The 27,832-nt window shown below is 63.4% G+C and overlaps 1 protein-coding gene across 3 annotated transcripts; it reads right to left on the bottom strand.

The window, feature by feature from the left end:
- Window positions 1–1,551: 1,551 nt before the first annotated feature.
- Window positions 1,552–27,460, bottom strand: LOC105496675 (Rho guanine nucleotide exchange factor 16). 3 transcript variants are annotated; one of them, XM_011767223.2, is made up of 15 exons: window positions 27,314–27,460; window positions 18,561–19,167; window positions 15,704–15,749; window positions 14,481–14,650; window positions 12,842–12,898; window positions 12,164–12,324; window positions 9,196–9,348; window positions 8,904–9,033; window positions 7,623–7,697; window positions 7,128–7,220; window positions 4,695–4,846; window positions 4,104–4,292; window positions 3,109–3,182; window positions 2,785–2,886; window positions 1,552–2,229 (listed from the first exon to the last, which is right to left on the bottom strand). In XM_011767223.2, exons 2-15 carry the CDS (start codon window positions 19,146–19,148, stop codon window positions 2,090–2,092), a joined length of 2,130 nt encoding a protein of 709 aa, XP_011765525.2. In that variant the 5' UTR covers window positions 19,149–19,167; window positions 27,314–27,460; the 3' UTR covers window positions 1,552–2,089. The 3 variants fall into 3 exon arrangements, with proteins under 3 accessions (XP_011765525.2, XP_011765526.2, XP_011765527.2); XM_011767224.3 differs by having other exon boundaries at window positions 27,279–27,450; XM_011767225.3 differs by lacking the exon at window positions 27,314–27,460 and adding an exon at window positions 25,796–26,996.
- Between the last annotated feature and the right edge of the window lie 372 nt (window positions 27,461–27,832).

Here is a 27,832-nt window from a genome sequence, read left to right on the forward strand (position 1 = left end):
GTCCTGAGCAGGCCTGAACCGGGCCCTCCCCCAGTTTCCCCAGATGCCCCCAACAGCCTGGCTGCTGTCGCAGCAGGACAGCCACCCAGCCTGGGCCCGGACCCCCTTCCTGCAGGCTGAGCATTATCATTGCCCGCTGAAACGCAGAGGCTGCTGGAGCCGCTTGCAGACGGAACTGAGGTGCAGAGGCTGAGTTACCTGCCCCAGGTCACATACGCGAGTGAGGTCACAGAGTCAGAGGCCAGGCGTTCCAGACCCACCTTGCTCCATGAGCTGAGCATGAACTTGGCAGTGAGAACCACCAGGAGGCTGCAGGGCAGCTGGGTTTACACGAAAATGCTGCCCCCTGGCCACCAGACACACGCAGAGACAGACATGCTAGCACATGTGTACACACCACATGCCAACACACATGCCCTACCTTGGCTGCCAGTTTGCTCCCACAGCAGCTCCAGGAAAAGCCCAGGGAGTAACCAGTTCACAGGCGGGATGGCGGAGGCTGGAGGTGGCCATGTCGGGAGTGGAGGGGCTGGCCCCATCTCGGGATTCTGCTCCCAGGTTCCTCCTCTTTCCCAGAGCCCTGGCTGTGCCCCACCCTGCGAGGTGGCCGATGACCAAAGCCCTGCCCAGGACAGTCCTGCGTGGGCTCTGAGCCTGGCCTGGGCCATTGCTGCTGCCCAAGGCCATGGAGGTGACCGGGAGAGGAGCTGGCCCTCCGCCCACTGCATGGCCCTCCAGACCTCGCCTCCTCCCCTGAGCCCTGGTCCAGCAGGCCGGGGCTAGGAGGAGCTCGTTCTCTCAGCCCACCCCACCTCTCATGCACCAGGTCCTGCAGCTGCCCCAGGCCTGGGAGGGACGGAGGGCAGCCACCCATCACCATTTCTGGTTGGCATCTGGGGTAGATGAACCCCTGACTTTCCTGCAGAAGCCAAGGGCCCCAGACCCAGGAGGATCAGGGCAGATTCTCAGGTGTATGCTGGGTGCTCCCTCCCTAAGGACAGCATTACCCAAGCCCGCAAAGGCAACGGGCATTGGCGTGGGACACAGGAGGGCTGGCAGGGGCTTTCCTGGGACAGAGAGAACCAGTCCTCCTCTTGCCGTGCCAGCCCAGGTCAGCCGACTGGCTCGGAGACTGCCTCTTCTGCCTGCAGGTCCCAGGACGAGATGGCTGGGAGGAAAGGCTGGGCGGGACGTGGGGCCTGCCTCCAACCCCGGGGACACTGCAGAGGGATCCCCAAAAGTTCTACTGAATCCCTGAGTCCTCTAAACCACTGGCCAGCCTGAGCCCTGCAAGGCGCAGCTGTGCTGCCCCTGGGTTCTCAGCACACAATTGGGCCACTGGCCCTGTTCCAATGCTCCAGCCAGTGAGCAGACTGGCCACACCAGGGGCAAGCTCGGGGCAACCACGCATGAGGGGGTCGGTACTGGCCCACAGCACCCAACACAGGGGGGCCATGTCCAGGGGGCCCGGTGCCGGGCTGCAGCATCCCGAGTATGTCCCTGGAAAATGTGTGGCCACGGCCTTTGCCTGGGCTCAGAGTCACTGAAAATCCAGGTTCTTAAGAAATAACTTTAATGTATTTAGAAACCTCAAAACCGAAATCTCCCTGCCGGGTCCCCTCCCTCCAGCCAGTCCCCCTCTCAGAACGTGGGGCACTCCTGGGAACTCAGGGTCCTTCCTGTCCCACGTGGGGGTAGGAAGGGCATAGGACGAGACCTCACATTGTCCCCAGTAATTGCTCATGGTGGCCCCTGTGCCCATCAGTCTGGGTGGAGTTGCCCCGTGGGTGCAGCGGGGAGGTGGTGGGGCCCAGCAGCTGAGAGAGGCCCAGCCAGCCAATGGGACTAGGCTGGGCTCCTTGGGACACGGCATGGCCCCCTCGAGCTTGACTAGGGGTGCCTCTCAAGGGACATGTGATCTTCATTCTGTGAAGTGTCCGGAGCCCGGCACCACAGTCACAGGGTCTTGGGAAGCCCCAGGGAACCATACTGGGTCCTTGAGACAAGCCCCTCACACTCTCTGTAGCCAGGCACGGCCACTTGCTGATCAGGGGACAGGCTGTGCTGCCGCCGGCTGGCCTCACCAAGGCTACACATCTGTCTCCACCCGCAGACGCTCCATCCTGCGGACATTGCCCTCCACGGCCACACGGCTGGTGATGAAGCGGGCAAAGTCCTCAGGGAACCAGCCTGTCTCTCCGTCCCGGAGCCTCTCGCCGTAGAGCCACCCTGAACACGGATGGGGTGGGAGGGAGGTGAGAGGAAGGCCATGGGTCCCCCGGCCCCTTTGAGCTGCTGTGCATGAGCACGCCAGGGCCAGGCTTCTCCTAGAACCGACCACCCGCTCCTGCCTCAGAGCAGACAGCTGCCGAGGCCTTGCTCACAGTCACCAGGCACCCGGCCCCTGCTTTGGTGCTCGCCACTGAGAAGGGTGCTGGGCTGAGCACACCCCACACAGCTCTGCCTGGCATGAGGAGGTGCCCTGCCTGCCCTCCTGCAGGCTCGTGCTGGGCCGGCTGAGCGGGGATTCCCTGGGAGGGCAGAGACACCTCCTCCTCCCCACATGGGACACAGTGACCATGAACTCGCTTTTGGGCTCATGGATTTTGGGGCTCGGGGATGTGGGAGTGTTCCCTTTGAGGAAGCCCTTGAGGGAGGGTGAGGCAGGCTGGAAGCGCATGGGCAGCTTGCAGCCCGGCATGCTCTGGGCCTGGCCAGGCTGGATGGTGACTCACGCCCGCCTGTCCGTGCCTGCCCATCTGTGCCCGACACGCCCACACTCACCGTCCTCCTGCTGCAGAACCAGGACCACGTCCGCCTGCTGCAGTGTGACCTCGTCTGCCTGCTTTGCAAAGAAGGCCTTGGTGATCTCCACCTGGGGCAGGTCTGGGTAGGGCAGTGGCCATCACAGGGCTATCAGGAGGCGTGGGCCGGGCTCCACTCCCCGACGGCCTCCAGCAGACACACCCCTGGGGCCGGGGTACCCCACCTCCCGACTGCTGGACCCCACCACAAGGCCAGGTGCCAGGCTCCCTTGGGCTACAGTGGGGGCCAAAGTGCCCAGCCGTGGCAGAGGGCCAGCCCCGCAGGCCCCCAGCCCGCACTCACCTCCTTTGTTGGAGAGGCCCTGCCACTGTCTCTCGCTGTGTGTGAGAGCCACGATCCACCGTGCCCGGTCACTCCTGGGGGCCAGAGACAGCACGAGTCAGGCCTGGAGGCCGATCCCGCCCCTCTGATGTTCCCTGACTTCTGACAGCCACCCATGGGGGTCCGTGGCAAGAAGATGGGTGGTGGGGGTGGGCAGGAGTGGCTGGGCAGACTGTGCCAGGCAGGCTAGCCCCCAAGTCACCCCAGCCCCAGCTCGCAGAGTTGGGTAGCAGCCACACACCCAGACCCCAGCCTGCTGGACCCAAGGCCACCCCGTTTCCTGGCACTGGGTCCTAGCTCCCTGCCCCTCCATTTGCTGTGGCAGACTCAGCCCCAGCATCCTTGTTTGGAAATAGGGCCCAGAGCTGTCCTCGGTCAAGAGGAGCTGAGAGGGAATATGGAGACTGGCGCACCTGCGTGCCTGCCTTCCACAGGGGCCCTGCAGAGACCCCATCATATGCCCACTCCCATTTCAAGCACCAGGACCACCCTGCTGTCCAAACTGGCCCCCACTGGCCAGGCTCGCTGCACCCCAGCAGCATTGCGGTTTGCCTGCAGCTGTGCCCTCAGGGCCCAGGGCTCTCCTGCCTCGGGGCCTTGGCACAGCTCCACCTCTGCTGAGCAATCCCACCCTCCAGCCCCACCTCCCTCTGCTCACGTGGGCTGAGCCTTCCACAGGGCGCCCCCCGCACCCCACCCCCCACCTTGTTTCCTTTCTTGTTCCCACTCCTGGTGGCCCAACTGTTGGTGCGTCCCCTCCCGGGAACATAAACGCCACGAGGACAAGGCCGTTTCTGTTCTGTCCCCGGCTCTACCTCGGCACCTACGGCAGGGCCAGGTGCACGGTGGGTGTTCAGAGCCAGCCGTGGAACAGCGAGTGAGGCAGGCAGACAACCCGGTCCCCGTGGAGCTAATGTGCCTGGGGCCTGGGAACCACCCTCCTAGGAGCCCCTTACGCAGAGTCTGAGGAGAGCAGGAGCTGCTCCTGGCGGCCCTCACTGTTGCGAAGCAGGGTCACTTGGAAGGCATGGGGCACGGAGGAGCTGCGGTTGCCGCCCCCGGGCAGAGGGAGCTCAGACGGCTCTATCTTCTCCACCTGGATGTGGTTCATCTGGGCGTAGTCCTGGACCACGTAGCTCTCCTCGCTGTGGGGACACGGACAGTCAGTTGGTGGGACCGTCCCACCCAGCTCCTACCCGGTGCCTGCTGGGCTTCCGGCCAGGTCCCACCCGGCTCCCCTGCAGTGGTGGGGAGGCAGCCATGGAGGACAGGCTCCAAGAGTTCCCCCATCCCACAGAGCAGAGGCCACAGCTTTCGAGTCCTCCTCGTGGCTGGCACAGGCAGACCCTAGTCTGCAGGAGGCCAGAGGCTGCACAGCGAGCATCACCTGCCCCCGAGTGTCACACAGAGCATGTCCCGAGTGGAAGCCGTGCCCCAGCTCTGAGGTCAGAGGGGCCCAGGGCCAACTCCCCCAACCTCCTGCCCCAGGGCCAGCGGCCCAGTGTCCACGGAGCGGGGCTCCCCACACCCTCCTGCCCTAGTGCCACCTCTTCTTCTTGGTCACAACCAGGACATCGTTGAACAGGAACAGGTAGCACGTTGGCCGGCTGGCGATTTTTCGAAAAAGTCCAGTTTCTTCCACTAAGAACAGCTCCCCACGCTTCAGCAGCCACCGGGAGGCGGAGATCAGTGGGAGGGACTAGGGGGATAGAGCCAGGATGAGCAGGTCCCCAGGGGGTCAAGGACACACAGCACCGGGTCGGACTGACCCCTGCCTCTGGACTGTCCCCAGTAAGGGTTGGATAGAGGAAAGCGGCACAATGTGTCCAGGCCTCAAATCAAGGTGCGACAGGCCCTGGACCAGATCCTGCCCGACAGCCCAGGGCTGGGTGACCACTGAACATTTCACCCAAGCCAGGACCCAAAGGCCAGTGCTGGGGAAGCCTCCATGCACACCTCACTCCTCCGTGGTGGGAGGGCTCCATGGCGATTATGCAGACGCTGGGCCTCCTGGGCACAAGGGCCCGCTCAGCCCCGAGGGAGGGTTGGCAGGGGCAGGCCCCTCCGTGATGACCACGCTCCATGTCTAGAGCCTTTCCTGGCTCCTGAGCCACAGAATACCCTCCCCCATGCCTGGTGCTGAGTTGCTGGAGTCAGTGGGGGGCAGAGAGATGGCAAAGGCCAGGGGGTGAACAGTGCAGGGGTAGTGGGGGTGGGCTGTGTGGGGGTGGGCATCGCAGTGGAGGGTGGCAGCACGGGGCATGGGGTGGGCGGCACAGGGGTGATGGGGGTGGATGGCACAGGGGCGATGGGGTGGGCGGCATGGGGGCGATGGGGGTGGGCGGTGGTGGGGGGGTAAGGGGGGTGGGCGGCACGGGGGCGATGGGGGTGGGCGGTGGTGGGGGTGTAAGGGGGGTGGGCGGCACGGGGGCGATGGAGGTGGGCGGCAGGTGGGCGGGCATCGTGGGGATGATGGGGGTGGGCGGCACGGTGGCGATGGGGGTGGGCGGTGGTTGGGGGTAAGGGGGGTGGGCGGCACGGGGGCGATGGGGGTAGGCGGCATGTGGGCGGGCGGCGTGGGGGCGATGGGGGTGGGCGGTGGTGGGGGGGCGATGGGGTGGGCGGTGTGAGGGCGACAGGATGGGCAGCGTGGGGATGATGGGGGTGGGTGGCGTGGGGGCGATGGGGGTGGGTGGTGGGGGGGCGAGGGGGGTGGGTGGCACGGGGGCGATGGGGGTGGGCGGTGTGAGGGCGACAGGATGGGCAGCGTGGGGATGATGGGGGTGGACATCGCAGTGGGGATGGCAACACAGGGTGGTGGCGTGGGCAGCGTGGGAATGAGGAGCCTACCCACCAGCCCCCGCTCCTCAGCCACTGTTGACACCTCCCCACCTGCTCCCTGTGGGGCCCGCCCACCGTACCTGTGCCCACTATAGACTCACCTCCCACTCCTGGCCTGTGCCACCACCCTCCCTCCTGGATGAGCCTGCTCTCCCCACCCCCACACCCGTTTCCAAGACCAACTTCAAGACCACGTGGGGGTGAGAGCCCCACTCGGGGGTGGGCCAGGCCTGGGAGGGGGTCCTTGCTCTGCCAGGGGCAGATGTTCTAGGATCAGGGAGACAAGTGTGAGGCCTGCACGGGTGTGGGCTTGGCAACAGTGGCGCGAAGTCACCGCCCTAACGCCCGCTCCAGGCAGCCGGCCCTGACCCACCCTCCCCGAGCTGGGACCCCTGTACCCTTGCTCGGTTGTCCATGGCCCTGAGCGAGGGTGGCCTGTAGCCTGTCACCCACTCCTTGCTCCCCCCTGAAGGGCACCCACTGGAGGGAGCACCAGGACAGGAGACCCACCTGGGCCCGCCTTGTGGGAGGGGCCCTGGGCTGTCCTGGGACAACAGAGGACGGGACCAGTGTGTGGGATTGTGGGTGGTGGGCTCTGGAGGGAGAGGTCCGAGCCCCGTCCATTTGTGACAGGGACTAGGGCTGTTGGGACCTGGGCTGGAAATATTTCACCCTACCCAGAATCCGGGCCTCACTGGGAAACATGAGATCTGGGCCGGCCCTAAAATCACCCTGTCCCCTCCCCTCTGTCCTCAGGCCCTGCCCAGCCCCTGAGGGGCCAGCAAGGAGCCCTGGCCCCGGTCAAGCGTACTGACAGGGCCACTCCTGTTGCCCCCTCCGCTTGGTCACTCAGGGCCTGGGGTCTGCCCTTTGCCCGTGCAGTCCTGGGGATGGAGCAAGGGCCACAGAGGCCCACCCAGTGGGAGTAGGGGAGGGGACACAAGGGACACTCCCAGATGGGGAGACTGAGGCCTGGAGAGACCAAAGGCACCAGCCCTAGGAGGCCCAGCCCCCAGGCCTCATGAGGGCAGGCACCCACTCTCCAGCCCTCAGGCTCAGGGGTGTGACCTCTCACGCAGGCCAGCAGGGCGGGCCGAGTGGGAAGTGGCCTGAGTTGCCTGATGTCCGGGGCCACCTACCTTGACCTTGCTGAAGTCCAGCTGCGTGTGCAACGTGTACATCTGCTCCATGCGCTCCATCCTGTGGGCCCCCTCGTTGCACTGCCTCACCAGCTGCAGGGCATGGTCCCCGTGTGAGGGGCTGGTGCTGCAGGGCCCTGGCACTGCCCACACGTTCCACAGTGTGCCCAGGACTCCTGCCCAGCCAGCCCCTGGCTGACCACAGTGCCTGCCCTAGACCAGCTGTGCCATAGGCTCATCAACTGTGCGAGAGTTCCACTGGCTCTGGGCCTCAGTTTCCTTGTCAGCGCTGTGAAAGGCTTGGGATGGATAATCTGAGAACCTCTGGGCCTCAGTTTCCTTGTCAGCGCTGTGAAAGGCTTGGGATGGATAATCTGAGAACCCTCGCTGCCCTGGACGGTAGGGGGAGCCAGCCCTATGCCACCAGGTAGGGTGGGGTGGGGACAGGGTCAGGGTACAGGACTTGGGCGGGACTGGGGCCAGGCCCCATCTTACCTTGCTGATAGCCTTCAGTGCGCGGCTGGCGGCCTTGTACCTCTCGGAGTGGCCCTGGGTCTTGAGGCAGAGCGTCTGGATGAACAAAAGACACGGGACACAAAGTCCCCTCTGGCATCCCAGGTGTAGAGGCTCCCACCATCACCAGACCCTGGGTGGGGCTGCAGGGTGGTCAAGAGCTGCCCCCAGAGGGCTCCTGCAGGGCCCCACCACCAGCCCCTGAACGGCCTCTGCACCACCTGGAGCTCTGCCAGGTCCTCAGGCCAGGTTGAGTGGGAACAGGAGCTACCACCCCTGCCTGGAACCTTCCCTTCCCGTTCTTGGCCATCTCCATCCTCTCCATCCAACCTGGGGAATCGTCAGTGGAGGCCCCCTGGCAGCCCCATTTCTGCACATCCCTGGGGCCCCCAGGAATGTGAGGTTCTGTTTGGCTTGGGCAGTCCTGCCATGTGTAGCCTCAGGGAGCTTAGCTCAGTCCTGCCATGTGTGGGGCTGTGTGTACGGGCAGCACGCACACGTGTGACTGTGCCTGTGTACTGTGTGCGTGCATGTGTGCCTGCATGTGTATGCATCCACATGTGTATGTGTGCACTGGGTGCATGTGTGTGTGGTGCCTGTGTGTGCATGTATGCAAACGTGTGTGTGCACTGTGCGCACATGTGCATGCATGTATATGTGCAATGCAGTGTGTGCACATGTGTGCAGGCATGTGTGTATTGGTGTGCATTGATACACATGCATTGCGTACACATGGGCACCCATATACATGAGTACATGTGCACTGTATATACATGTGTGCGTCTGTGTGTACACCTTTTACCGTCATGCGTCCTCTGCCCTGTGGCATCCCACACACACAGCCCACGCTGCTGGGCCCCTCTGAGCCCCTCTCTGCATCCACAGAACGGGGAGAGAAGGTGCTGGGGACAGGGCTACCACGTCTAGGAGGACTGGTGGGGCGGGGGCTGGGAGGAGGCTCAGCAGGGCTCTGGGTGATGCCAGTTCCAGATCGTCAGTGTGCCTAAACCTCATGAACCATTGAGTAAGTGAACACAAATTCGCCAAGGGCTGGAACAGCTCCCGGCACAGTGAGGTCTGTGGGTGGCGGCGACCACAAAGTTATCCTGGTTATTAAAGCCATCTTAGGATCATAACTATTAGAATATCATAGGCCAAGCCTGGAGGAGAAGGTCACAAAAGGGTAATCAAGGGGGAGATCCGGCAGTGGGACCCCAGGACAGTGTGCCCAGCCCCAGCCCCAGCCCCGGGCCGTGGACTCACATCCGTCAGGAGGGGCAGCCGGGTCACCCGCTGCATGGGGAGGATCAGGAAGGAGAGCACGGGCAGGCCCCCACATGCTGGCCGCCTCTCAATCTCTCTCAGGACCTCTCGGAAGGCGGTGTTGCTGCTTCTGCAAGAGGACAAGGCTGTCCTTCCAGGCTCTGGATGGCCGGCCTGTACCCAAATCAGGCAGCACCTACAGAAGCCGGGCTGGGAGCAGGAATGTGCTTTGGGAGACCAGGGTGCAGGATGCTCCCGAGCCACCCTCTGGGCCTCAGGGCCACCCACTCACGTCAGCTTCTGCAGCGTGCGCTGCTGATAGACCTCGTTGGAGCAGTAGGCGATGTAGGGGTGGAAGTGCTTCTCGGCGTGCTCCTCCAGGATGTCACTGATGTCCTCGACCAGTACCTGGGCCTTGTGCCGCTGCTCCAGGTCCTCGAAGAACCTGAAGGCAAGGAGGGGTGAGGAGGGTGCCACGGGCCTGGTGGTCGGGCCCCATGTGTGCACACACACAGACGTGCATATCACACATACTCACACATACATATACGTGGCAGGAGCTGAGCTCAGCTCCCAGAGTCAGCAAGCAGCAAGCACTCAGGGCAGGACCCAGACCTGGGATGCAGGACAGCAGGGAGGGCAGGTGGGAAGTGGTCACAGAGCCCCCCGCCACGATCCCACGCACTGGCACTGTCCCTCTGTTGTCCAGGGGCAGCCCCAGGGGCTGTCTCCAAAGGTGGACCCGTTTGGACCTCCTGTCCTGGTGCCCTGTCCAGTTGGTGCCCTTTGCCCTTCAAGTTCCTTCCAGCTAAAATGACTGGGCCTCCACACAGGCCCGGGCCCCCACTGCTGCACCCGCCTGCCCCTGGGAAGAAACTCAAGGACAGAAACTCAGGGGACAGGCACAAGAGCCCAGCCTCTGGGTCACAAAGAGGGGCGATGCCTGGGGCCACCCCCTCCAAGGATGAGTCCCCAATCCCAGGCAGCTCTGCTGGTCGAGCTCCTAGCTGGGTTCGCGAACTGTCGGCTGACTTTCACTGGGTCCCCCACCCCGTCCTGAGTGAACAGTCAAGGCCAGGGGGGCCAGGTTTGGGCTCTTGGCAGACTCTGACCTCCTCCGTGACCCACGCCTTGGCCCGGGGTGATCAGGACGAAGGGAGTTAACACTCGGTAAGAGCTAGGCCAGGGCTGCCGGGGTTCTGCCGCCATGGGCAGCCAGAGCCACCCACGATGTTCACTTGGTGTGTGAGGCGGTGGCCGGAGCCTTGTCCATCCCACAGACCCTCAGAGCACCCAACCTGAGACCACATCCATGTCTCCAGGCCCCTGCCACAGGAGGTCCTCCCACCCCAAGAGCTCTGTCCTTCGGAGGACTCCCTTGCCCAAGGTGGAGGTGGGTGGCAGTCCCTCCTCCCCCTGCTCACTGGGCCCGACTGGGCCTGCCACCCACACAGGAGCCATGCTTCCTGCAGGGAGAGCGTCCTGAGAGCTGCTTGCCCTAGAGAAGCCCCAGGAAAGCTGCAGTCCCCGTGGATGAGGACCCAGGAGGCCATGGGAGGCCTCGGCTGCTGGATGAGCAGGGCCATGACACGTGTGGGTGCCGAGGCCGGCCAGGCCAGTCAGCAGCTCACATGGGAGACTGCAGGTTCTGAGAAAGGTCCGGGAGAGCTGCCCACCAGCCGCCGACCCCAAATAGCGATGATTCCCCAGAGAGTTCACTGTGAATGCCAGGAGCTGTCCAGGACCCAGCTGGGGGAGGAGGCTGAAGCTTCCCCCCCTGGGGCAGCAATCTAAAGCCCCAGGAGGTCAGAGGCAAACACACAGCTGCCTGAGGCAGAGGGGACTGGAGGACACAGAGCCTGCATGGCTGGGGGCAGAGCTGGGGGAGGGGCAGCCGCTATCCCAGACCCCTCCCCCTCCCCCTCCCCCAACCCCAACCCACAGATGAGTCAGAGTTTGGGAGTTTCCCATAGCTGGTCCCTGGAGCTCTACAGGAAGCCCCTGTCTCCAGGGACAAGGCGGCTCCCCGCCCACCCTCAGGGCCCCAAAGCTCCGCAAGGGCACCCCACAGGCAGCAGATGGGTGGGACTCGCCAGGGGCGTGGCTGATATAAGAATGCGCCAGCAGCCACCACTGTTGGAGCAGCCCCGTGCCAGGCACTACAGGCCCCTAATCATCTCCCAGCACCACCCAAGCCCATGAGGGGGCCAGAGGCACCGCCCCTCAAGTTAGCATCGAGGCTGAGGCTCAGGAGACCGAATGATGCTCCAGAGTCCACCTGTATATAGGGAGCAGCACAGGGTTGAGACCACACACACCCCTGCCCACGCACACAGGCCCCTGCCCACGCACACACACCCCTGGCCAGGCACACAGACCCCTGCCCAGGCACACACACCCCTATCCACTCATACCCCTGACCATGCATACACATGCACACACACCCACGCACATACACCCCTGCCCACGTACACACCCCTGCCCGTGCACACACCTGTCCACACACATACATCCATGCACACAACCGCACACACACAACCATGCATACACACCCCTACCCCGACACACCCATGCACACACCATGCACACCCACGCACACACACACCTGCCCACGCACACACACCTGTCCACACACACACCAATGCACAGACACCCGTGCACACACCCCTGCCCACATACACCCATGCATACACACCCGGGTGCTGGATGCTCCCGAGTCACCCTCCAGGCCTCGGGGCCAGCCCACTCACACACACCCCCCACGCACACCCCCGTGCATGGCTGCAGCTGCATGTCCGGCCTTTCCTCCACCTCCAGGCCCTGCAACCAGAGCTCAGGTCCAGCCACCAGACACCTTTGGGTGGAATATGACCCAGAGCTGCAACTAGAGGCTTCCTGCCTACAGGTGAGCAGCTTGTGGCCACCGCTGCCTGGGTCACACAGCCCTCTGTGGCTGGGCGTCCTGGTGGGATGGTGCTTGGCAGTGGGGCAGGGCTGGACCCCTGGGAAGTGCTCCACATCTTACGAACAACCTGGATGCTACAGCCCCAGTGCTCAGCCCGGCCCTGGGGCCAGCTCTTGGTGGCCTCAAGGACCATCAGAGGTCATCACACTCCATGGGAGCCAGCAGCTGCCCTAAACCATCCCCGATCAAGGTGCAGCTCAGGCTCCCCAGGGCCTGCTGCCGATGGTGCGGTGCCCATGGGGAGAGGCACCTTCCCGGCAGAGGACCCTGTGCAAAGGCTGTGGCGTGGCCTCACCTCTGACTGGCACCCAGGACATCCAGGATGTTGGAGAAGAGGTGGTGGTGCTCCATCTGCGTCACGGTCGCCCGCAGCTCCTTGGACTGCAGGAACTCCTCCACCAGGACGCTCAGGCTGTGCTGGTAGGAGAACTCCGATGTGAGGATCTCGAACATGGCCTGCGGAGAGGGGCCTGGGTGAGCCCCACAGTGACGCTGGACACGGGCGTGCCTCGGTGGCCAATTCTCAGAACAGGAGGACATGCCCCGGGTGGCAGGGGCCGGTGGGGACAGGAGTCCCGGACAGACCCCTGGATGGGACCATCAGGATGGCCAGCCTGGAGACGCCAGCCTGACGTCCCTGGGTGCCCCTGGCTGGGTGCCTGATGAGCCGCATGAAGCTGGGCAGCGACCCCACCTCCTCGTCAGAGAAGGGGGAGATGGCGGCCCCTGGACTCCGAGGATTCACCCGGTGGCGCGAAGGGGCTCTGTGAGGGCCTGGTGCAGGTGGAGGCACAGCCCGGGCCTGTGTGAGGCGCTGGTGAGTGTGACGGGGCCTGGCGCTGGAGGTGGCCGCAGAGGGATGGCCAGGTGGCACCACTGTGGCTGCTGCCCCTCCCCGGGTGTTGCATGGCCCAGGCCATGGGGGACAGCCCTCCCGCCCAGGGCCCTCCCCTCCCGCCCAGGGCCCTTTTACCTCCTGCCTCTTCCGCTCCTCAGTGGAGAGCTGGTCCAGGATGCCCAATTCCACCACCTGGGGGGACACAGGCCCAGGAGCTGCAGGTCACACATCCTGGAAGCCTGGGCCAAAGTCTCCCTTCTTTCCTCTCCTGATGGACCAGGGCCAACATGGCCAGCAGAGGCGGGGCCCGGGCAGAGCACCCACAGCCACCCCACACGGCTCAGGGAGGTCCGATCCTCGAGTAGGCCTGTCCTGCCCGGGGTCTATCCCCGTCATCTTCCTCTCTGTGGACCCTCCTCAGGGCAGCCGCCCCCACCCCCGCCCAGCCAAAGAGCCGCAGAGCAGCCCAGAAAGAGCATGGGGCATCCAGAGGGAAAGGCCAGAGGACGGGAGATCTTGTCCCGAAGACCTTCCTGGCAGACGGAGAGGCGTGGAGCCCACCCAGGGAGGAAGTGTGGAGGGCAGGACTGTGACTCAGACCCCACCTGGGCGAGGCGAGTCAGTGCCCTGCCTGGAAGGTATGGGTGATGCTGTGCCCGCCGGGCTCCCTCCTCCTTGGGGCCCACAACTGGCGGGTCGCCTTGGCGGGAGCGTGGCTCGCTTGGGGGAGCGCATCAGGACCAGCGGGGCTGCTACACTGCCCGGGGGTCCCCTCTCCCCTCTGCAGCACTCAGGTCACCCTGATTCGTGCTCTGCTCCTCACTGGGCCGGGCAGAAAGGCCTCCCACAGCGCCTGGGCCACGGGTGAGTCCCCCATTCCCCAAGCCAATGCCTCCTTCCTATGCAGGGTCGGAATCTCTGGCAGTTACCAGGGTGCAGTACTGGACACTATCCCAGACAGAGGGAGACCACACGCCCCCAGCTCCCAGCAGGGGAGTAAGACTGCACTTCCAGACCTTTCTATCTGTGGGGAGGCTGCCCGCTGCCTGCCCTCACCCCACACTGGGCCTGCCCTGGCCGGGGTCCCGGGGTACGCAGCACCATGGAGCGTGGTGGGCGGGTGCAGTACCAGCCCCTCTGGATGGCAAACAAGGAGCCCCATTGTACCACAGGTGGGGGCCCACCCTCCCTGCTTCCCGCCACGCCCACGGCCACATGGTCCCCTCCCTCGGGCCTCAGGGCGCGGGTCACATGCTGGTCCACCTGGGGTAGGAGCAGTCACCTCCCCCAAGCACAGGGACCACTGCCAGGCCACGCTCTCCACTGAGACCCCCGTAGGGCAGAGACGGGCCCCCCGTTTCAGATACGGAAAGTGAAGGAGTGGCTTGGCCCTGGCCTCAGCTCCAAGCCCCGGCCCCTCCTGTCCCAGCTGTCTCCCTACGAAGACCCCTTAGCTCTCTCCTGGGGCGGGGGCCCTGGGAAGGGACTCATGGTGCCCGCAGCTCCCTGCAGGGCAGTCTGAGCAGGGCCGGCCCTTGCACGCACAATGGCAGGGCCCTGCATGGGCAGGGCGACTCTGAGGGCACAGGAGGGAGACTCCCAGGTCCGCCACCCACAGCCGAGGGGCTTCTGGGAAGGCTGCCCACCCTCCCTGGGAGGACTGGGCTGCTGCTGGGGACCAGCCACCTGGGCTCAGGGAAGAACAGTGGGGGGACCCCTGTGGCTTCTGCCTGCCTGCCTCTGTGGGGCAGCCTCACCCACCCTCCGGCGCTACCTCCGGGAGCTGGCTCCAGGTGATCTGGGCAGGCCGGTAGCTCTTGACCACAATGGTGGTGTCCATCTTCCGGGCTCCCTCGGGGCTGGAGGACTCATCAAGGATGTCATCATCAGACTCCTGGCTGGTGTTCAGGCCCCGCTCCTGGATCTCCTGGTAGAGCTGGGGGTCTAGAGAGAGAAGGAGGGTGACCTGTGGCCCTGGGGGATTGGAAAAGGCTGCGCCTCCCTGGAACTTGCCGGCTGCGCCCTCCCAAGGGCATCTCAGAGCCCATGATGACACGAGGCAGCACAGGCCCTCGCGGGTGGGTCCTCTAGCACCCACAGGCTCTCACGGCTGTATGGGAGAGGGAGGCTTTGGGAGGGGACTGCCCCAGGCTGGGCGCCAGTCCCAAGACCTCTTCTATGCCACAAGCCCCACCTGAAATGGGCTGGTCCCGGCTCAGGGCACCTCCAAACCCTCACAGCAGCCCCCAACCAGCCTTACCCTGAGACACGGGGCATTGCTGCTGCCTCCTGGGGACACTTCCCAGAGATTTCTGTAGAGGAGGCCTGGGTACCCCCTCCTGGGCCCGTCCCTATCCACAAAGCTTCTGGGGGATGGAGGGCGCCACTGTGTCTTGGGGCCTCAGGTCTGGAGCTGGGCACTTGAGGCCTTAGCCCTCCCCAGGCCTCACTGCCTCCGATCTCTACACCCCTGTGCACTTTGATCCAGGTAGCAGGCACCTCCCTATGTCAACCTCCCCGTGGGATGTTCTCATCTCCCCCTAGCAGGCTGAGTGTGCACCACTGCCACCCCTGCTGGAGGCCCCAACACATGGCTGCCCTTCAGCCTCGAAGAGTCCGGGCAGAGCCCGTGGCGTGGGGCCGGCACCCTCTGATCTGGCCTCGGTACCCCAACACGGCCACTGTAGGCTGGGCCCAGTACACATATGGGGTGTTCAGGGCAAGACTGGGGGCTCTGTCTGTGCCCTGCTCTTCAGAACACACAGAATAGAGTCCAAGTGAACTTTCTAGACCTTTCTAGACTCAACAGGGCTACATGGTGAGACCAGCCACTGGGACCTCAGGACCTCAGCCTCTGGAAGGATCCCGTCAAACAGCTTTGGTGACCCCGAGACACCAAACCAAGGCCCACCCGAACCCCAGGGTGCCCCAGTGAGTCCAGCTTCAACTGGAACCCAGCCCAGCCCAGCCCGCGGTGCCTCCCAAAGCCACACTCACCGTCCTTGAAGGAGCCCTTGTGCCCACGTTTCCGCCCCAGCGTCTTCTGCACAAAAGAGACAGAGAAAGCGCAGCTGTCAGCCGAGGCGGGCGCGGCCCACAGCGATTCTGCCTCGGGACCCCAGACACCTCACGGCTCCACACGCGAAGCTGTGCCCAAGAGATGTCAGCTCCAAAGGGCCTCAGGGCTGCCAAGCAGAGGCCAGGACAGGTGGGAGGAGGGCTCAGAGCAGGCAGGACGGGTGACTGAGGGTTGTCAGGTCCAGGAGGGCTGCTTGGAGGAGCAGGAAGGGTTGAACTCATCTCGAAGGGATGCTCAGGAGAGTTTCGAGCAGGACTGGAGGGAAGCCGGTGGCAGGGCAGTTACGGTGGGGAGAGGGCTGTGAAGGGACAGTGGGGCAGGACACAGGCCCCTGGGGACCAGGACCTGGTGGGGCAGGTGAGCAGGGACTGGTCAGTCAGTGTCTAGCCCCAAGCCTGGGCCTGGGGGCCCCAGCAGGAGGCCGGGATGGCAGAAGCGATGGGAGGGACTGGGCTCCTGGGAAGCCCCCAGGCTCAGGTGCCCGGCTCGGAGCCCACCCTCCTTGGCTGGGACACCACACTTTGCCGACGCCACAGGTATGCCGATTCCCGGAAGGAAAGGGGCTGATTTCTTGGAACGAGTTGGGGCCTGTAAACTCCCCTTACTGGTTGGGAGCGTGTGGCGCTCCCAGCTGCACCTGGCCTGGCACCCTCAGCCCCATGCCCCGCACCCCACCTCAAGGGCTCCCCCTAGCCCCCTTTTGACCTCCAGGTCTGGCTGGAACTGTTGCCTCCCCCACCCCTCGACCCCGTCCTCTCCTCCTGTCTGCCTCTACCCTAACCCTCCTTCCTCCGGGACCCTACCCTGACCCAAGGCCACGGGGAGCCCCCTCCTCTGTGCTCCCAGCAACCCCGAGCTGCCCTCAGCCCAGCCCTCGGCATTCTCCCTGCCCTGGTGGCCCTCTGAGGACCAGGCCCATGCCCCTGGGCTCACTTTGGAACCCCAGCACCAAGCATGTGGCAGGTGCCCAGGAAGTGTCTGCTGACTGCATGAAATCAACAGTCAATGAAAGAATGAGCCCCGTGGGCCTACTCCTTGTGGGTGCAGAGAGTGCTGGGGCCCTTCCAGCCCCTGGGGTGCAGGCGCCTGTGGCAGAGGTGCCGAGGCATTTCTGAGTCCTGGGCGTCTCAGGTAGGCACAGCAGGAGAGAGCCGTGACTGAGGATGGTGACTGGTGCTGGAGACATGGGGGGGCCCCACCTCAGCCACCATCGGCCTCCAGTGGACGCCGATGGGACATTCTGACAGGTGGTCTTGGCATCCCCTGAGGCTGGCACTGCCACTCACAGTCTGGGCAGGAGCCGGGGCTGAGGAGGCAGCAGTGACGGCAACCAGTGAAGAAGACGCTCTGGCACGTGCCTTCCGTGGACACTGTCCAGAGGACGCCCAGAGGACGGCTATGATCTTTGCTTCCACATGGGGAAGCCAAGGCTCAGGAAGGTTCAGGAACTCGCCTGGGTCACACGGCACCTGCCCCCGCCCTCGTCCTTCACTGAGGCAGCCCATATGCTTAGGGCCTGTTTTCCAACACGTCTGAGCGAGGCACCCAACAAGAAGGGTGGCCCTGGGACCAGCCCTGTACCTGCTCTGCATTCCTGAGGGTGCTTGGCGCTGCCAGGGCCTCCTGATGGGTGGTTCCAGAGCAGCTCGCCTCCCCTACCCCAGCCCTGCCTGAGCCCAGACCCACCAGCTAAAGAGACCAAGCAAGGGCCGGGCGCGGTGGCTCAAGCCTGTAATCCCAGCACTTTGGGAGGCCGAGACGGGTGGATCACGAGGTCAGGAGATCAAGACCATCCTGGCTAACATGGTGAAACCCCGTCTCTACTAAAAATACAAAAGACTAGCCAGGTGAGGTGGCGGGCGCCTGTAGTCCCAGCTACTCGGGAGGCTGAGGCAGGAGAACGGTGTAAACCCGGGAGGCGGAGCTTGCAGTGAGCTGAGATCTGGCCACTGCACTCCAGCCCGGGCGACAGAGCAACACTCCGTCTCAAAAAAAAAAAAAAAAAAAAGAGACCAAGCAGGGTGGCCAGAGTCCCAGTCTTGGCCGGGGGGGTGTCCAGGTGCCATGCCACTCTCCCTGAACACAGCTCCCAGCTCCAGGGCTGCCTGAAATGAAGGCCTGACCCCCAGCCTCAACGGATGGTGACTCTGAGGATGAGGGACACTGGGCCCAGGAACCCCAGCAGGACGCTCTGTCCCCTGGGCCCTAGTGACACATGCAGCCAGGCTACACCCTGCCCAGCGAAGGGTCTGCCGCCACCATGCCCCAGACCTAGAGCCACCGCCAGCAGGCAGGGAAGCAGGCTCTGTACAGCGGGAGCGTGCACACTTCTCCTGAGCCCGAGGCCGCTGCACAGCTGCCCCGCCTGAGTCCCTGTCCGGAGCTGCGGGGGCAGATGGAGCCCAGGCCAGTCACTGCAGCAAGGTCACCCTGAACCCTGTCATCCAGGCAGGCTGGCTCCTGTCTGGGGCTTGGAAACAGGGACTGGGCCCTTCCAGGGATCTGCCCTCCAGCAAGGCTGGGAGCGGGGACACCAGAGTCTGGGGCCTGGATAGAACCCTCGACCTGTCTGAGCCTCTGCTGCCTCGTCTGTAAGGTGGGATCTTCACACTCACAGATTGGGCTGAACTGGAATAAACCAGTTGAGAGTCCTCATGCAGCAGGTGCTTACTAACGGCAGCTGCCACGATGCAGAAGATGACAGTGGTGGAGACGGCCAGGCCACCCCTCTGCCTAGCAGCACCGTCCCCGCGGTCCACGCGGGCAGGCCCCTACCTTGTTTTTGGCTGGGTTCCGAGTGGGAGGCTGGCTGGGTTCCTCGGCCAGAGCCTGGAGCTTAGGGCTTAGCGGGATGGCGTCCCCCTGGCCACCTGGCTTCCCCAGGCCCTTCATGGCCGCCCGGTAGGATTGGTTCCGCAGGTTCCGCCTCAGCATGCCCCCGGGGTCCTTGTCCATGTCCATGTCGTCCAGAGAGAAGCTGGGGGCTGGGAGGAGCTCAGGGTCCCGCCGGGCGGCCTCCCTGCTAAGTACAGCCGCCCCGAAGCTCTGGTGGCGGGCTGGGGTCTTTGCCTTGCTGGCCACGGCCAGGCTCTTGGGGATCAGCTGCTGGGTGCCCAGCTTGAGGGCCGCCGGGCTCTCTGTGCTCAGGACGATGGGCCGCGGCTCCTCGTGCCCTGGGGACCGAGGCTGTGGGGGTGCCGGGACCTCGGGCTGGAAGACGGCATTGTCCCTAACACGCAGGGAGCCACGGACCATCGGGAGCCCAGAGGCTGGGTTCCCACTGGTATCCAGCCGGAGCTCCGAGTGGAAGCGGTATTCCAGGAGCTTCTCCTCCAAAGAGCTGTCTGAGTGCCGCTGGGACATGCCGGGTGGCTGTGGGGTCCTGGGGAAAGGGCAGAAGTGAGGGTGTCGTGAGGCTGCTCTCCCCTGTCCCCTCAGGTGTCCACCCCCCTGCTCTTTCGCGTATGCCTGGCCGGGGCCCCAGTACAGCTCCCGGGACACAGCGTGCAAGCACAGCAACGCAGCCAGGAGCAGAGTGGGTCAGCGGCACAGCCAGCCCTAACCACCGGGAGCCAGCCACGTCTGACGCCGGAGGCTGGGCACAGGACGGGATTAGGCAGGCACTGGTTCTCCGAGCTCCAAGGGACCAGGTGGGCACAGCTTATGGGGGGAGGCTGGACCTCAGAGGCTGGGAGGCCACACTGCTTCCTCTGACGGGCAGCACGCGCTGAGGACACATTCCTGAGCCGGGAGGCAGGTGGGGCAGCTCAGGTGCAGGGCCCTGGAACCCTGCAGACCTGGCCTGGACTCCTGGCTCACACCTGGCAGCCAGGCAGCCTCCTGGAACCACTTCCTTGTGGTGAACATGAGGGTGCTGGTGCTGCGCTGGGGGCTTCCTGAGGTCAGCATCAGCCACAGTGGCAGTGACCACAGCCTCTGCCTCACTGGGGCCTTCCAGACGCCCGAGCCAGGCTCTGCTGGTGGGGGTCAGGCACATTTGCCCACATGCTCCCGGCCCGAGCCCAGGCCTGTGTGATTCCCCTCTCTCAGCCACGCAGGGACATGACTGTGGCGGACTGTCCATGGAACATTTCCACACACCAGGCAACACGCTGGCATTTTTCCACGTTTCTGAACTGGGCATAAAGCTGACAATTCTGGTTTCAGGGAGTCCCACCAGGCACCAGCCTGAGAGTCTGGTATGACACCTGGCCACTGGGCAGGTATGGTGGCGGCAGGGGTGGCAGCCCAGAGTCCCACGTACACCACCCAGCACAGGGCGGGAGCTGACCTGCAGACATCGTTGTAGCCCGATTGCCACACCCTGTGGGCTGTCCCACCCCCACCACCCTCCTGCCCGTCCCTCCTGGCAGCACGTGCCCCCCAGCCCATCTGTACCCCACTGTTCCCTTCATGGTCCAGGGCTGGCAGCCCTGCCCCGACACTGCTGTTTCCTGTTTCTCACCTTCCTCCTTCCAGACCCGAGGCAGGGCTGCCCTACTGCCCCTTGGGAATGGCACAGTCCTGTGACTGACTTTGGGACATGTGTCCCCGCCAGGTAGGAATGTGGAGAGCCAGCTCTCGACCTGCCTCTGCACCTTCCCTGGGTGCCATGACTATGAGCTCGCGTGGCTAGGCAGAGCCCCAGTGGCCTGGAACCCGTGTGACCGAGATGTGCAGAGCCCCCAGCCGACACGGCCTGCAGGAGCCGGGGCCTGGAGGTCTGTTTCCAGGCACTTCGCTGGGCTTTTGTGGCTACACATCACCTCCTGAGTGACAGCACATTGCTTGCCACAGCGGTTAGGCCCACAGCAAGCTTTCACGCCCCAGGCTGCTTGCAACCCTCAGGCCACTGAGCAATGGGTTCTGAGGGTCTGGTCTCCCAGGCCTCCCAGCTTTCCCCTCTGCTGCTCAGGGGCTCCCCACACGTGTCAGGGGGCAGCCCTGACCGAGGCACGTGGTCAAGTGATGCTGCCTCTCTGTGCCTCAGTTTCAAAATCTGTAAAATGGGCACGATAAGAGCAAGGCCTACCTCCTGAAGGTACTGCAGTAAGTGTAAAGCGTGCAAAGTGTGTAACAGGCCTGGCCGGTGTGAGGCCTACATCCACGTTGTGGTGACCAAGCCTTGCTGAATCAAAGACAAGCTCACGTTCCCTATGCTCAGGGAGCTTTGTAGGTTCAAAGGCAACAACATGGAGAAAACTCACTGCTTTCATTCTTTCCCTTTTAAAACATAAATACAAAAACAGTAAGAGCCACCACTCAGTATGCCTCCTATACACCCAGAACGTCACACGCATGAAAATGACCGGAGTCTCTCCGGGGTGGAAACTGATTTTTCTGATGGGAAAACAAGGCTGAGTCACTTGCTCCAAGTCACCTCCTACAGGGAGGTTGCCTACAGTCAGCCACACAACTGACCTGAATTCACACTTTTGGAGCACCCGCAGGGCACCTGGGACACCGCTCTGTCCCTGCTCAGCCCCAGGAGCCACCAAACTCTCCCAGGACACACATTCTCTGCTAAAACCATCCCAGGAAGGCACGTGCAGCTGAGCCTCCCAGGCCGTAGGGAGGGGCGGCCCCCACGCTGGCTGGGAGGGTACATTCCTCAGGACATTCCGAATCACCGGCCGAGGACAGCAGCAGACACAGCAGGCCTCCCCCGGGGCTGGTGTCCATGACACTGACCCGGCGCTGGTCTGCACCATCCCAGGATCACCCGCTCACAATAACGTGTCTGCGTTTTACCCAGGCCTGGCCGAGAAATCTGTTTCTTTTAGGTTTCTGTCTACATGCCAAGCAGAACGCACTCCAGCGGGCAGCCAGTGTAGGCGGCCTACGGTCCTGCAGTCCTTTTATTCTAAACGTGATTTCTTTACCTGGGGGGCATCTGACGTGGGTTGACATGCCCACGTCGTCACTGTGCCCGGTCTCCCACCAAACAAATGTCCCCAAGACCCCACAGCCCCCAAACACAGAGGCCCCAGCCTGCACTGTCTCAGCCTCCGGCTCTCATAGAGGCCTTCCTCCTCCCTAATGGGGCCAGACTGCCCAGGCCTGACGGTCCCTGACCACGTCCTCTGAGACAGTGTCCTGGCCCTGGCCAGCAGCATTCCCTGGCTGGCGGCGGCTGTCCCAAGAGAGGGCAAAGTCTGCTCCACTGCCAGAAGGCGCCCAAACGGGAACCTGTCAGGCGAGCCAGAGCCAGAGCCATTGCTGGGTGTGACCTCCGCGCCCACGGAGGCAGCCACACCCACAGGTCTAACAGCCCTAGGGGTGTGGGCAGGGGCGCTGGAACCCAGAGCTGTGGCCCTGGCAGGCACCCGCACCCGTTGCCTTCTGTTTTTCAGTTTTTCTAAAGAACTGTGAAGACACAGACACCGTTTCAAAAGTCAACGAGCACCAAAGACTTAGCATGAAAGCCCAGCGTCCCCTCCTCCACGCTGCCTGGATCCCCAGAGGCCACCGCTCTGGGCTCCTCAGCTTTTCCCAGAAAAAGGCACAGCCTGCTCTCAGTGACCCCCGCCTATGGGCATCCCTACCTGCTCCTTGCCTCTTGGACGAGGACTCCATCACAGCCGGCCCCATCACACGGTGTCTGTGCCGGCACAAGGTGCTAAGCCCTGGGGCAGAGTAAGGCCTTGCCCACCTCTTGTTAATCATGATTTTCTCTCATTCCACCGGCCTGGTTTTCCCCAGTTAAATTTTCCCTGAGTGTTCCGGCATCTCTGCCATGTGCTTCTTGAGAATATATTCTATACGCTTGGCAGGCCAGCTCTGTGTTTTTCCCAGACACCCCCTATCCTCCCTCCCAGAGGGCCTGGTGCTCTGGGCCTCACCCTGGGCGGATCCCAGGACCTCCTCTGCCGCTTCTGGGGCTGGAGGCTTGGCCCCCAGTCCCCTCTCACCCGCTCCGGGCCCTCACTGTGCTGAAGCACATCCCCAGGCACTGAACCCGGAAGCCACACGGGAGGCATCTTTTGGACGCCTGAAAATGTCTTGTTTCTTCCTCTCCCCTGACTGGTGGCGAGGAGACGAGTGTTCCCACTGTAGATGCTTTTCTCCCAGAGTCGGGAAGGGCCCTTCCCTCATCTTCAGAGTTGCTGGGGAAGGGCCCCAATGCCCCGATCTCTTCCTCGTATCATGACCGGTGTGTGGTTCTCCCTGGCCCCACTGAGGGTCTGGGGCACCTGCTGGAGGCTGGAAGCTCTGGCTGTCGTGCTGATGTGCCTCTGTAGGGTCCACATTCGTTCACTGAGCCAGGCACTAGGTGGAAACCCCCATGCGGTCACTCTTGTCTTCAGGGCTGTACGGATTTTCATATTATTTCTTCCATTTTGTTTTCTCTTTTTGGAATACCCACTAATGAGTATTAAGCTCTGGCATTTTCTCCTAATTCCTTACCTTCCCTCCCCTACTTTGTTCTTTGTGTGAGGTTTTCTCTACTTGATCTTCTTATCTGCCCCATGGTCTTGTCATTTTCCTTATCGTCAAAGAGCCCTCTGCTCTTCATTCCTGGCATCCTGCTCTTGTTTTATGGGTGTAACATCTTCTATTATCTTAGAGAGGAAGGATTACGTTTTCTTTGGAGGGAGTTTCTTTCTTTCTGTCACGGGCTGCTGGAGCTGTGCCCCCACCCCACACTTCCTCCCGTCTCCGCCTCTGCTGGCCTCTGTCTCTCAGGCACAGGGCCTTCCTCTGCTGGCCTCTGTCTCTCAGGCACAGGGCCTTCCTCTGCTGGCCTCTGTCTCTCAGGCACAGGGCTTTCCTCTGCCGGCCTCTGTCTCTCAGGCACAGGGCTTTCCTCTGCTGGCCTCTGTCTCTCAGGCACAGGGCTTTCCTCAAACATCTGCTGCTGGTGGTTGATTTGCTTCTGCTTCTATTGAGGAGAGAGGCCTTATGCTGGTGGGAGGCCCAGGTGCACACGCCCTGAGCACAGGTGTCTCACTGGGAGGCCCTCTGGGACCCCCAGCCCCACGCCAGGTCCGTATCCTGAAGTCTCTCCTGAACGATGGCTGGTTTCTGCAGTGGCCTCTCTCCATCTCCTCACTCAGATGCTGGTCTGCTCCTGGTGCCTGGAGCCAGTGAAGGGGAGGGGCTGAGAGCTCAGACTCCTTTCAGCAGCTGGCCATGCTGTCCGGGCCACAGTGCCACAGAGGTCGGTCAGATTCCCTGCAGCAGCCTCGTGGGTCAGTGGCAGACCTGCTCCCCAGTAAAGGCAGCCCTGACTTGCTGAGTGGGGGCTGCCAGGAAAGCTCCTTCAAGCATGCACAGGGCAGAGGGAGCTGCAGGCTGTCTGTCTGTCTTTCCTGTCTCCCCATGTGTGTGAGCCCTTGCAGGGCAGGGACAGTTTCCTGTTCGTGTCCCCACAAACAGTCGGGCTCAGTTCCGGCACTAAAAAGCAAATGCCTGCCTCGGCACGTGCTCTGCCCTGGTCTCCTTACCTTGATTCTGTGTCTTCCCAGAGAGGCCCTGGTGTTCCGTGCCAAGAACCAACTTGCAAGGGGACTTTGCTCAAAGTGAGCAGAGGCTGGGCCAGGGCAGCCCACAGAGGTTCCAGGCCTGTCTGTGCCACTTTTTGGGCGACTTCCTGCTGCTTCTGCTCAGGGTGGGCTGGAAAGGACCTCCCATGGCTGAGCCCTGGGACCCAGAGCTGTCTCTTTTCCCTTTACCACTGAATACCCCACCCTGGTATCCCTGACGCATATAGTTACAGGGCACGAGGGACTTGTGCAGGAGGAGGCGTGTAGCAGAGGTGAGTAGGTGGAATCCGTGGTCTCTGGCCAGTCTCAGGGGCCCCTGCCCAGCCTGTCCGTTCCTGTCTGCACTTGGCCTTGGCTGATCTGCCGGATCTCAGACCCAGCCTTGGTCGGGTGGGCCACTCTGCAGTCCCGCCCTCCTGCCCCCTCATTCTTCCGGAGAGATGGGCTTCTAGTGACTCTAGTGGGTGCCAGCCCCATCCCTCCTACATCCCCACAGCAGTACAGTGTCCCAGCTGAGGCCTGGGGCTCTGAGCACAGCTGCTTTCATGGCCACCAGGACCTAATTGCCCAAGTTTGCTGCCCCTCCAGTTAGGACGCTGCACGGGCCTCCAGCTTCATGTGGTCCCACCCTCGGGCATTTCTGTCCCTCCTACCCTGGCCTCTAGGTCTGGCTAACCCCACTCGGCCCAGTGTGGCGTGGCCTCTCTAGCACCTGTCCATCCAACCTCAGTGCATGCAAACTCAAGCCACAATGATGCCCTTGTACTCCGGTAATTCTGCCCAGCCAAACTTGACTCAGTCACATAATCTGAGGGGAGGACTTGGTTTTGTAAATCATGCAGCACACATCAGCCAGCTCCGTTTGCAAGGTGGCCAGAGGTTCAGCTCTGCGGCCTGCACTGGGGCAGTTTTGCCCCCCAGGGCACATTTGGCAACGTCTGGAGACACTGCTGGTAGTCAGGAGTCCTGGCTACTGGTCGGCAAGGCTGCTGGAGAGACCTGTTATCTGGATCAAGGCCCCTAGGGCTGCGGTGGGGAAACCCTGGGCAGCTAAGCAGAGAGCCACCCTGCATGGTGGGGGCGGGGAAGTGCATTTGGCCCTCCCACCTGGACGTAGCCAGCTCAGCCCAAAGCGCATTCCAGTCACTCCCCAGCTCCGGCTCTGAATGAGACGTCCCATAAACCCAGGCACTGTCCCTGGCTCTGTTGCCACTCACGGGGTTCCCCCAAAGGGTGGGAATCACAGCCTGCCTCTGACAGGTGCCTACGCGGGGGATAGGTCCCCTGCCACCCAACCAGGTGCAGAGGGAACGTGGCCTGCCTGGGTGGGACTGCTGGCCAGGCCCTGTCCTGACCTGGATGGCTGTCCCCAAACGGGGACGGGGGGGCAGTGGGGCTTCTGGCCTCGGCCAGGGAGTCACTAGAAATAAGGACACTGCTCCAGACAGACGGTCCCCTGCGCTAAGGACAGGAGCAGCCCAGATCCATCCGGAAACCAAAACTAAAATTCAGACCCAAACTCACGGGGAGCGCCTGCACCTGGATCACAACGTGAACACAGATGGCCATCCTCAGGATGGGGACCCGCGCTCCACATGTGAGCTGTGGGGACCCTGGCACGCCGCTTCTCACTGCTTCACTTCTGTGCCTCGGTTTCCTCATGTGTAGGTGGAAAGTGCTTCCCACATAGGGTGGTCCTATGGGTGAGAGACGGCCCCTGGAGAGCCAGTGCCCTCAGGGAGGCACCCCCAGCAAGGGTTTCTCCCCAGTGTCCAGGTTGGGGGAGTGGGGAGGGCCCATCCCACCCTCCAGGTGACTTTGGTACAGGTGACTTACTTCTTCCAGGAAGCCCCCAAGACACCTCCCTTCCAGCAGGACTGGGTGGGTGGGGAGTGCCCACCTTCAGCCCACAGCTCCTGCTCTGGATAGTACCTTTCACCCTGTTCCCCTCTGCTGGCCGTGGGCATCGCATAGCAGGGACCACATCTGCCTGGCACACTTGTGGGTCAACATCTTCTAACTCCTCAACACTCCTACTAGTCCCATTTTACAGATAAGGAGACTGAGGACCCAAGAGCTGTTAAGTTCACAAAGAGCCAGGATGTGATGGGCACACCTGGGAACTATGCCATGGAGATGTCAGGGCCTGCAGCCATGCACAGCACCTGGACCCTGTTGCTGGTCCAAGCCAGGCCCACATGCACCCCCTAGGCCCCCATGTTAGGTGGTACACACACTGTTCCCCTCAAGGACACAGAGAAGATTCAGGCCTCGATTCAGGTCAGATGCAGAGGCCACCAAGACCTGCCATCACTGCCACTCCCTCGGTCCCCCCACCTACTCAAATCTCAAAAGGGAGCCTGTTCCCATTTCACAGACGCAGAGAGAGGCTGAGCAGGCAAGACAAGCCGCCACGGCTCCCTGGTAGGTGGGACGCCCCCCTCCCCCTCCCTGCCTCCCTTCTCAGGGGAGACAAAGCAGGTCCCTCCCTGCCACCGCCCACCAAGTCCACGGGGTGGGGGAGGGGCGTGTGGTTTGGGTTTGTCTGGGGTGTTGGGTTCTTCCTTCTTGGAGCTTTTCTGAACTTTTGGGACCAAAGCAGGTTTGGGCGTCAGATTCCCCAAAGAGCTCCCGGGAGGGTCGTTCTGTTCTGCCCCCCACCCCATGCTCTTTCAAACTCTCTGGGGCTTCCAGCGTCCTCCGCGCTCAAATCGGAACCCAGGTTCCGGTTGCATGCAAGTTTTCCTTTAGGAAGAGGAAGCGGCCACTGGGGGTCGAGAGCGGGCAGCGAGCGAGCGTGCAGGGGCAAGCAGGGGGCTGCCTGGGGGCGGCTTAGCCCGCGAACCCTGCCCCTCCCGCCCCGGCGGAGGCACGGGAGGGTCGCGAAGTTGTTGCGGCTCCCGGGGCGGGGCTTGCGGGAAAAGCGAGGGGAGGAGAGGCGCCCCCGGTTCCCGGCGCCTCCCCCGGGCTTACCCCCCTCCCCCGGCTCCCCCGAGCCCCGGCTCACCTGTCTCCCGGCTCACCTGTCCCCCAGGCTCTCACCTGCGCCGCAGGGCGGAGGGACGGAGGGGCGGCGCGCGGACGGTGCAGCTTCCAGCGCCGGATCCCCTCCTATCCTGCAGCCGCCTCGCTCCTGCGGCCGCGCGGTCCGGCCCGGGGCGCCTCCTGCACTTCCTGCGCTGTCTGGCGGGAGGGCGGCGGCTGCGGCCCCGCAGGTGGGCGCTGGGCGGGCGGGGCGGCTCCGGGTCCGAGGGCTCGGCCGGGGAGGGTCGGGGAGGGGGCGGGGCGCGTCCCGGGCACCTGTGGCGGCGCCGCCTGCGTCACAGGTCACAGCCCCACCTGGGCCGGCTGGAGCCCACGTGATCGCCCGGACTGGATCGCGCTTCTCGATTCCCTCCGAGCCGCCGCCGCCCGGTGCCTGCGCCTTCCCTCCCCGCGCCCACGCCCCCTCGAGGCCGGCCCGGGCGTCGCCTGCCAGACGTGGGGCCGGAGCGGCTCGGCTCCCTCCTGCGTCACTGTCCTTCCAGGCCCCGCTCCACCGCCTCCTCCAGGAAGCCTTCG

This window comes from Macaca nemestrina, chromosome 1 (assembly GCF_043159975.1).
Source record: "Macaca nemestrina isolate mMacNem1 chromosome 1, mMacNem.hap1, whole genome shotgun sequence".
NCBI classification, from domain to species: domain Eukaryota; kingdom Metazoa; phylum Chordata; class Mammalia; order Primates; family Cercopithecidae; genus Macaca; species Macaca nemestrina.